General features: G+C 42.1%; 1 protein-coding gene across 1 annotated transcript; it reads right to left on the bottom strand.

Annotated features, from left to right (window-relative positions):
• Positions 1 to 4562: 4562 nt before the first annotated feature.
• Positions 4563 to 9454, bottom strand: LOC133366471 (vomeronasal type-2 receptor 26-like). The gene is made up of 2 exons (XM_061589609.1): positions 9337 to 9454; positions 4563 to 5464 (listed from the first exon to the last, which is right to left on the bottom strand). Exons 1-2 carry the CDS (start codon positions 9353 to 9355, stop codon positions 4563 to 4565), a joined length of 921 nt encoding a protein of 306 aa, XP_061445593.1. The 5' UTR covers positions 9356 to 9454.
• Positions 9455 to 11078: the final 1624 nt, after the last annotated feature.

The following is an 11078-nucleotide window of genomic DNA, read 5'->3' as shown; positions in this document are numbered from 1 at the left end:
GTGGGGTCCCTCAGGGCTCAGTTTTGTCCCCCATGCTATTTAACATCTACATGAAACCACTGGGAGAGGTTGTCCGGGGGTTTGGGGTTCAGTGCCATCAGTATGCTGATGACACCCAAATCTACTTCTCCTTTCCACCTAACTCCAAGGAAGCTGTCTTGGTTTTAAACCGGTGTCTGTCATCAGTGGTGGACTGGATGAGGGCGAACAAATTGAAGCTTAATCCAAACAAAACAGAGGTGCTCCTGGTCAGTCGAAAGGCAAATCAGGGAATAGGGATTCAGCCTGTGCTGGATGGGGTTACACTCCCTCTGAAGACGCAGGTTCGCAGTTTGGGTGTGCTCCTGGACTCAGCTTTAAATTTGGAGGCCCAGGTTTCTGCGGTGGCCAGGAGTGCTTTTGCACAATTAACATTAGTGAGCCGTCTGATCTGGCCATGGTGACACATGCCTTAGTTACATCCCGTTTAGATTACTGTAACGCGGTCTACGTGGGGCTGCCTCTGAAGACTGTTTGGAAACTTCAGTTGGTGCAACGTGCTGCAGCCAGAATGTTAACTGGGGCTGGTTACAGGGACCATACGACTCCCCTGTTACAAAAGCTCCACTGGTTGCCACTCTGTTTCCGGACACAATTCAAAGTGCTGGTGACCTATAAAGCCCTATATGGCTTAGGTCCAGGCTATCTGTCAGACCGTATCTCCCTATATGAGCCTGCCCAGCCCCTGAGATCCTCAGGAGAGGCCCTTCTCTCAATACCTATGTCCTCACAAGCACGACTAGTGGGGACGCGAGATAGGGCCTTTTTGGTGGCTGCCCCGAGGCTTTGGAACTCCCTTCCTAGGGAAGCAAGAATGGCCCCCTCCTTGCAGTCCTTCCATCGGCAAGCAAAGACTTTTTTTATTTCAACAAGCCTTTGGAACTGAAAGCTGTTAAGGACAGGTCTTGAAGGGTGCTGCATTGCTGTTGCCTAATTGTATTATTTTAAACTGAGTTTGAATTATTTTAACTGTACGTATGAATGGTTTTAATACGGTAAATTGTTTAATTTGATTTTAATCTAGACTTTTGTATGTTTTTAATTATATGTGTGCTTTGGAAGCCGCCGTGAGTTCCAGTTTTGGAAAAAGGGCGGGGTAAAAATAATGGTAATAAATAAATAAGTAAATAAATAAAAGTCTTATCAGAAGTAAGTTACACAAGCGTGTTGTTAAAAACCAGCTGAACTATCCAGGCGTTCAACCAAAGGAGCTTTGGGGTCAGAGACACATTGTCCCCAGTATCAGGACAGGGTTGAGAGTGAAATTGGCCTTTTAGAGGCTGGTGTCAGCAACAGTATCTCTTGAGTCCTTTGTAATTGTCATCAATCACACATAAGGCCCCAAAGTAAATGTGGTTGCACACAATATCCCTTTGGTGTTTTATTTTGTTTCTTGAAATAGTTTGTTCTGTCTCTAGAAATGGTGTCAATCTCAGCCTATCATACCAAACATTCTGAAGCAATGGGTGGCAGCTGAAAAGGGCCACATTGAGAAATTTTGTGATGTCTACAATAGTTGCTCAGATTTCCCAATGTGCCCAGACCACATCTATCTATATCTGCCTACTTGACACAATGGAATGTAAACTCTTTCCTTTTCCTTTCCTATGTGATTAGCAGTCTAAAATGGCCGTTATCATCAGACTCAAGACCAAACTTTGTTCCTCTTCATATTGTTGTAGGATTGGGAGGGGGTATGGATGATGTCGGTGAGTACCCTTCAAGCCTGTAATTCTGTGTCTGTAGAGATGGAGTTTGTAGTAAAGGAATCTGCTGAACTGGTCAAACCAATTCCTTTGACAGGGTAATGGGTTCTAGCCAACACTGTCAAGTGCCTGATCTTCATGCCTAGAGGCTTGGTAAAGAGCAGATGTGTTGCCATTGGAACAACTGGTGTAGGCCTCTCCCCTCCCCCATCCCAAGGGCCAGGAGGTAGCCTGCGTGTTTTTGAGTTAGTCTGAGCTAGGAAGCTGAAAAGACACAGAGAACCTTGGTGGCTCTGTGTGTTGAATCCCAAGCCATGGCTTTGGGAGGCCGCCCCAGAAACCTAATGAGGAAGTAACACCTGTTGGAGTGTTAATGTGGTGAGCGCCTCCATCTTATGCTCAGGTTGTCTAACAAATAAATGTAAATAAAACCATATATCTTAAAAATACTGCAGTCTCCAGTCACTTTCATTCCAAGGAAACTGAACACTAGGTAAGTGCTGGAACCCCTGGAAGTCTCATACGGCTTGGAGATTGAGGTGCATGCAACAATATTGTAACCCTGTGAATTGCACTTTACAAGCTATATGCATCTAGCTCCACAGGCTGCAGTGGTGTGTAGAGTTTAAGGTGTGAATGGGGCATAACTGAATAATACCAAATATATTCAACAACTGATAGTTGAAAAACAATTACTTTCGCTTAGGTACTCAGCTAAGTTCAACCTTCTGGTGTGGGTGGATAAAGTCCTAAACAGTTTGGGACCAGAATACCTGAAGGATTGTCTCACTCTTTATATATGGAGTTGATTACTGCGCTCTGCTGGTGAGGGCCTCCTGCAGATACTATCCCAGCAGGAGATCTGTAATGTACAACATGGGAAGAGGACCTTTACTGTTGTCACCTACCCTCTGAAATTCCCTCCCCTTAAATATTAGACCAATGCCATCTCTGTTGTCTTTTCCACACCTACTGAAGACCTTCCTCTTCCAACAAACCTTTGAAGTAGAGACCTTTATATCACTCCACATCATTATACCGCCCTAAGGTCTTTCTGGGAGAAAGGACAGGATATAGACAGACAGACAGACGGACAGACGGATGGACGGACGGACGGACGGATGGACGGACAGACAGATAGATACTGGAATTATTTTCAAGATTTATTAAGATTTATTATCACCTGTTTGCCACCCTGGGCTCCTTTTGAGAGGAAGGGTAAAATACAATATTAATATGAATATTTATTCATTTATTTATTTATTATTTAATTTGGATCCCGCCTTTCCTCCCAGCAGGAGCCCAGGGCAGCACACAAAGCACTAAAAACACTTTAAAACATCATAAAAACAGATCTTAAAATACATTAAAACAAAACAGTGTTAAAAACATTTTTTTAAAAAAACAACTTTAAAAAAGGGTTACAGCATCACTAAAAAAACATATTAAGCAATTCTAACACGGACGCAGACTGGGATAGGTCTCACCCTAAAAGGCTTGTTGAAAGAGGAAAGTCTTCAAGAGGCGCCGAAAAGATAGCAGAGATGGCGCCTGCCTAATATGCAAAGGGAGGGAATTCCACAGGGTAGATGCTGCCACACTAAAGGTCTGTTTCCTATATTGTGCAGAACGAACCTCCTGATAAGATGGTATCTGCAGGAGGCCCTCACCTGCAGAGCGCAGTGATCGACTGGGTGTATAAGGGGTAAGACGGTCTTTCAGGTACCCTGGTCCCAAGCTGTATAGTTCTTTGTACACCAAAACTAGAACCTTGAACTTGGCCTGGTAGCACATGTGCAGCCAGTGCAATTCTTTCACCAGTGGGGTGACATGTCGGCGATACCCTGCCTCAGTGAGCAGTCTCGCTGCCGCATTTTGCACCAGCTGCAGCTTCCAGACCAACCTCAAGGGCAGCCCCACATAAAGCACATTACAGTAATCCAGCCTGGAGATTACCAGTGTGTGGACAACAGTGGTCATGCTATCCCGGTCCAGAAACGGCAGCAGCTGTGTCACTAGCCGAAGCTGGTAAAAGGCACTCCTAGCCACGGAGGTCACCTGGGCCTCTAGCGACAAAGATGGATCTAGGAACATCCCCAGGCTATGGACCTGTTCTTTCAGAGGGAGTACGACCCCGTCCAAAGCAGGCAACTGACCAATTATCCGAACTCGGGAACCACCAACCCACAGTGCCTCCATCTTGCTAGGATTCAGACTCAGTTTATTGGCCCCCATCCAGCCCACCACCGAGTCCAGGCAGCGGTCCAGGGCTTGCACGGCCTCTCCCAATTCAGATGTTACGGAGAAATAGAGCTGGGTATCGTCAGCATACTGCTGACGCCTCGCCTCAAAGCTCCTGATGACTGCTCCCAAGGGCTTCTTATAGTGTTAAACAGCATATTATTATTATTATAAACAACAACAATAACAACATCAATAATAATAATAATAATAATAATAATAATAATAATGTTTAACAGACTCCAATATTTTAATACACAATTCAGTAATTCTCAGATGTTTTATAAGGCAATACAGAACTAGGACACTTTTCCTGGTCCTGACTACTCCATCCTCCCCATACTGGATTTGAGCCTGAAAGAGCAAGGAAATGTGTGGGTCCATGGAGGGTAAACAGTAAACAAGCATAACTTGTGACACTGTACACTGACATTTCTAGTCACAGGGCACATTTCTTAAGGCTTTGTCATCAGATTCCAGTTTCCTGGCTTTGTGGAATTTGAGGCAGCTTAACTTGGTTCTTAACCTGGCAGGTTTTTTAACCACTGAATAAATGAATTAAAACAGAAAGATCCTTTAATTCCTTTTCCTTACTATTTGCTCCCTGTTGTTCAACTCAGGCCTCAACATAACGATGTAGCATTTAGGGGAAAAGATGCAACCCAGTAACCCAGCACTGGAGGCTAAGATGGAGAAGACCTCCACAGCCACCATGTATTTTCCTCTAGAGCTCAGGTAGGTTGGAATGAAGGAGACCCATACACTGCAAAATGCCAGCATGCTGAATGTAATGAACTTCGCTTCATTGAAACTATCTGGTAATTTGCGGGCCAGGAATGCCACAATGAAACTGATGATGGCCAGGAGGCCCATGTAGCCCAGGACACAGTAAAACAAGGCAACTGACCCTTCATTACATTGCACAATGATTTCTTCTGTTACTGAGTGCTTGTCTAAATCAGGGAAGGGGGGAGAAGTTGCCAACCACACAATACAAATATTTACTTGAATAAAGGAACAAGAAAGGACAATGCAACTGGACATTCTTTTCCCCACCCACTTCCTCATGTTGGAACCTGGTTTGGTGGCCATGAAAGCAAGAACCACAGTGACAGTTTTGGCCAACACACAAGAAACAGCCACGGAGAAGATGATGCCAAAAGTGGGTTGTTGGAGAAGGCAGGTCACCTTCCCAGGCTGGCCGATGAATAGCAAAGAAGAGAGAAAGCAGAGTAGGAGGGAGACGAGGAGAGTGTAGGTGAGGTCCCGGTTGTTGGCTTTGACGATGGGGGTATCTTCATGTTTAATAAAAATTCCTAAAACCCAGGCTGTGATGAGTGAAAAAAAAACAGCCACTGTGGCTAAACTGATCCCTAAAGACTCTTCACAGGAGAGAAATGTTATTGTTTTGGGGATGCATTGTTTTTTGTCATTGCTTGGATACAGTTCTTCTGGGCATTTGAAACACTCAGACATATCTGGAAAATAGAAATAAGTCCTATTTCAGTGCCTATTTCCATTGGCTTAGGGACAATTTTAACTCTGCCTCCTGGATGCAAGTTGTTGATCTGTGAACTTTCACCTGCTAGTTCCAGGTCAGTTTATGCTTATCATCACCATGTCACTGTCATGTTTGTACGATGTATTTAAAGGCACTTCCACCTCGGTTTGGGCTCTGCTAAAGCATATGTGCAGCTAAACCCAATTAGTTTAATGAAGTTTACTCCTAAGTAAGGGCTTATCTACACAGCGATTTAGAGTGTTTGGTGCTACTCACAACTCTTTTTAATTCACATAGTTCACATGATGTTACTGGCAAACAGAAGGCATCACACAGTTTCCCCCCTGTAAATCTGTAAATCACTGATAATACGAAAAGTTTAGAACAATATGGTTCCACTCTGCCCCACACATCTTTGCAGACAGTTTACTTAGATGGTTTGTAGTGAGAGGGTGAATCATCACTTTGAGCTATTCCCCTTTCTCCTCACACTAACTCTCCCATGAATTCCATTTTGTTTCAGGTGGTTTATCTAGCAACTTGACTGCTCTATCCTCACTCCTTCACAGTTTACTGCAGCCCTCCCTTCTTTCCTCTGTCTCCCCCCTCCGAGTAAACTTCCTTTACTCCTTGCAACAAGCGATGGGAATTGCCATTGGACTTTATCATTCTTTCTCATATTCTCAACCTTTGTGAGAGAATTTTGAAGAAACATCTCTCCTGTCCAGTTTCCGATTTCCCCCCCCTAAAAAATCTAAGTGGATTTTTTTAAAAGTCAGCTCAAAAATATCGATATTAATATCAATATTTTAAAGAAAATATCAATGCTATTTTCTCATAACTCTTAAAGATACAGAAGACCTCTTGGTTGCCAGGCTCGGCCTCTAAGAGGTCTTCTGTATCTTTACAAGTTGGGCAGGGGGAAGGGAGAATTCTACTTTGTGGTTTTTCCCTTTACATTGTTGCAAGAATACCTGCATTTGGCTGACTTTCTCTTCTCCTAAAGATACAAGATCAGTCTGAGGCCCTGAACCTGGCAACCCTACCAGCTTCCCATAGGCCCTGGTTGGCCACTGTGTGAACAGAATGCAGGACCAGATAAACCTTGTGCATTATCCTGCAGTGCTCATCTTATGTTCTTACATTAATTGTAGGCACAGTTTCTATTGGCACCAGAGTACGATTGGCTTAGCCCCATGATGCTTGCTTCTGAGTAAACAGGTGCAGGATTGAGTACAACTCAGAAGACAGCAAATAAATATTTTCATCCCATTTCAAGCAGGACAGTATGGTAGAGACCACTGACTAGCTAAATGGTTTATTAAAAAAACATATTGACAATTAATCACTTTTAAATTTAGTTAGCTGAGATGACAATTAGATTTAACACTGATTTTGGGGTCAATTTTATTATACGTTTTAAATTATTTGTAAATAGCGTAGAGCTTTATTTACAGTTAAGCAGTATAAACATTTTCCTAGATAAATAAAATCTATATTTAAGGAACTGGCTCATGACATCACCCAGCGGAGGCTATTTCACTAGGGCTATTGGTGCACAGCCCTCACAATGAGAATGTCAAGCATTTTTTTAAAAAAACAACCACCACCACCTTTCAAAACTACATGCTCTTTACTGCCCCACGCACATTTTATATTTGCATGAATTTATAGAGGCTTGTGGAGGCATTTCTCTCAATCTCCGGTTCTCTGCCCAATCATCTCTCTGCATTACTCGGCCAATCCTAACCCAAAGTACTGCTATGGTAAAGAGATCCCTCCAGTGTGCCTGTAGGAAGACTGCCATTTTTTAGCCCCCGTTGATGAGCTTCCCACTCTATCCCGTTGTTCTTAGATCAATTGACTACACAGATTTGGTAGGACTGAGGCCCTTACTAGGGTTGCCAGGTCCATGGCCTGAGACTGATCCTGTATCTTTAGGAGAAGAGAAAGTCAGCCAAGTGCAGGTGTTCTTGCAACACTGGAATGGGAAAAACCACAAGGTGGAATTCTCACTTCTCCTTGCACAACCTTTAAAGATACGGAAGACCTCTTGAAGGCTGGCCCTGGCAATGAAGAGGTCTTCTGTATCTTTAAAAGTTGTGCAGGGGGAAGGGAGAATTCCACCTTGTGGTTTTTCCCATTCCAGAGTTGCAAGAACACCTGCACTTGGCTGACTTTCTCTTCTTCTAAAGATACAGGATCAGTCTCAGGCCAAGAACCTGGCACCCCTAGCCCTTACAGCTCTGCCAGAATCTTACGTTTGTTCTGTGCATTCTCATTGCTGTTTCCCTGAAAGACGTATCTCCTTTGATTTGCAGATCTCCTGCTGTTTTGCAACAACAGGCCATGTCTGCTATGTTGAGGAGCTTTTGTTTTGCATTTGTTTTGTGACCTTGCTAGACAGAGTGAACAAGCAACCAAACAACAGCGGACATAGCGTGAGTCTCTTTCTGTAATAAAGTGTTTATTTTTTACTTAGCATTTTTGCATGTATTTTTCTGAGTTCGATTGGGAGCAGACCTAGCGGCTGTATGTGTTGCAGTAGACCATTTCTGCATTAACAATTTTCCTGTGTTCACTTATTAAATGCTGTGGCAACTGCTGGGTGGGGCAAGACAGGTTTATCTGAGCCATGCGCACTTCCAAAGCATTTCCAGAAAAGGTGCGGGGATGTGCTTTCAGCAAGCTGCTTAAGTTCAGAACACGTGAATGCGGAGGGACAAAGAAAAATGCTATTGGTATTATTGCTAGCTTTTTGTGTGTTTGTGGGTTTGTAAGTGAATTTCTAAAATGAAAGGTTTAGGCTTTGTCTCTAGATATCGCACTGACTGATTCCACAGCCTTCCCCATAAGAGGCTTTTCAGTCATAAGAAGCTTATTATGATTGCTCTGAACATGAGCAGAGATTATTACTTTCATGGCTGAGGTTCGCATTGCAGATGCGTTGCACTGTGCCCCGGCTGAAATGAAACATTTCTTTTTTTTTTTTGTCTATTGGTTGGAATACTGTGTTGGGGTAGAAGAAAACTGCATGCAACTGGAAGAAAGTGTTCCTGACATTTTTTTAAAAAAATGTGTGTCTGTTTAGATTTTTTGGCAATGGATCTGTAGGTGTAATCAATACAGAAATTCAAAACTTGTATCATCTGTTATGGCTATTTCTAAATAAGAGATAAGAAGTGAATCTTCCCTGTCAATTGTTATGGGCCTGAAATATCTGCTGGCTGGTACTGACAAGTCATTTACTGTGACTGTAGCCAAGTTCATTTATTCTATCCAAATCACACATAAGAAGATTTCTTTTTAGACAACAGTGTTCTATTTTAACGACGTACTGTTATTTATATTTTACATTTTATTCTATAGTTCATGTCTTTTTAGCCTGTCTGTTAAATCAATTTGTATATTGGGTCTATGATCGCATAATAAAATTTGATTGATTAATATGTGCCTTCAAGTCGATCATGACTTATGGCGACCCTATGAATCAGTGACCTCCAAGAGCATCTGTCATGAACCACCCTGTTCAGATCTTGGAAGTTCAAATCTGTGGCTTCCACTATGGAATCAATCCATCTCTTGTTTGGCCTTCCTCTTTTTCTACTCCCTTCTGTTTTTCCCAGCATTATGGTCTTTTCTAGTGAATCATGTTTTCTCATGATGTGTCCAAAGAATGATAACCTCAGTTTCATCCCATCAATAGGTGCCCAGATAATAAATTGTTGCTGCTTTGGTGATGAGATTTTCCTAAATAAATGTTTACAAATCCTATTGTGATGAAAACAACAAGGTTAGAAATGGCAGCCCTTCCCAATCAAAATGCCAGCTGCCACTGACATCACCTACCCGTATTGTTTGATATCATCCCTTCTGGGCACAAAACACAATCATAGCAGCAAAATTTCCTCCCTTCTTTCTTTTTCTTCTGATTACCAGATGGACATTGTTCATTACACACAGAAAGGGGAAGAACCTATCCATAAACAGAGTTTAGGGTAGGAGAAATTAGTAAAGAATATAGTTGCTGATCTTCAGATTAAAAAAGTTAACTATTCAGCCTATGGCCATTGAAATACTGATGGCCAAGTGGTGGCCTATGGACTAGGATTGTGTTCCGATTGGAAACAGGGGTTTAGAGAGGGCTGTGATTCAAAGGCATCCTTTTTTTAAGAGAAAAAGTGGTAGGTAGCACTGAATTCATTTTAAAACTTAGTGCCTTTCAGTTGTTACTGGATTCAAGCCATCAGCCTCAAACAGAATGTCCAAGGAGCAGGAGATTCTCTGAGTTGGAGGACACCAGATTAGGGAAGACTCCATTACAGTCTAATAAACCATCACTGCAGACACGAGACAGTAAAGACAATTTTGCTCCCCATCCCCCACGACCCATCTGGAGAGCAGAACTACTCCACCTCTAAGAATACCCCAGAATCCACACCTGATTAAAACCTCTGTGCCACACAATTAGGTCCTCATTAATGATGAATTCTTTTCCTCCAATGCCATCAGGACCCATCCTTCCAACTTTCACTCTCTGGAAGGACTTGTTTGGAAATGTGACCATGTTTACTATGTCAAATCCACCTCCCATTTGCCTTTTATTGTTAAAGTGGATTGGTTCCCCTGCTGTGTTGTTGAATGAAATGCCATGAAGAAATGGGTGAAGCTTTTTGAAAATTAAACAGAAACAAAGAGGTTAAAGAGAGGGGGGAAATGGAGGAGATGACATATGGGAAATCCCATGAAGGTATTACATACGATTTTCATTACTAATACTTTCATTACTAAAGTATCAAAGACCAAGATTTAGCATCAAATGCAAAAATCAAGCATTAGCCTAAAATTACAATTATGAAGAATTTATACTTTATTGTACAGAAGACTAACATCATTTTAATTCTTCAATTATCAGACACATATAAAACCAGAAAAACTGATCAGTGTATTTGGAGTACAGTTATCTGTGGATGTAGGGTGTCGCAGAACTAATATGCTATTGATCCAAAAATATTTTGCTGTGGAAACATTACCTGCCATGGCTGCAGATCTTGAAGATCAAATATTTCCCTACCCATCATGGCTCTGTGCTTTGTTTTAGTTGAGTAAATTTCATGCAAAGAATGGGCCACAGCATAGACTGCATTATAAATACTGTAACTGTGACCAGTCATGTGCATCTCAAACTGAGGCCCAGGAAGACTTTCCAGCCTTTCCTTCCCAGAACATCTTTCACTGGCATTTGTTGGCACCTCAGGATTTGCAAAGGAACAGTCAAATGCTTGCTCCCAGAAATCTTTAAGAAATCCATCTCCTTGAGTCCAGTAAGGTGTTATGTTCTGAAGAAATTCTCTGAATTCTCGAACATCTTCTGAGTGGATTGTAAAGGAAATGGCACCATGAAACATGTTAAGATCCCAACCCCTTTGTAGGCCTGTTAATAAGAAATCAATCTGAGTGGTCGTGATCCATACCTTTCTAAAAGATGTATTTTCCTTACTTTCAGGATCTTGTATAAATATAAAAACTCTGAGCCATATAATTGTCATAGATTCTCCATACATGATAAAGGTATTGACTTTGTCATTTGT

This window comes from Rhineura floridana, chromosome 11, assembly GCF_030035675.1.
Source record: "Rhineura floridana isolate rRhiFlo1 chromosome 11, rRhiFlo1.hap2, whole genome shotgun sequence".
Classification (NCBI taxonomy): Eukaryota; Metazoa; Chordata; class Lepidosauria; order Squamata; family Rhineuridae; genus Rhineura; species Rhineura floridana.
The sequence above is the reverse complement of the archived record's forward strand: the minus strand, read 5'-3'. Positions and strand labels throughout refer to the sequence as shown.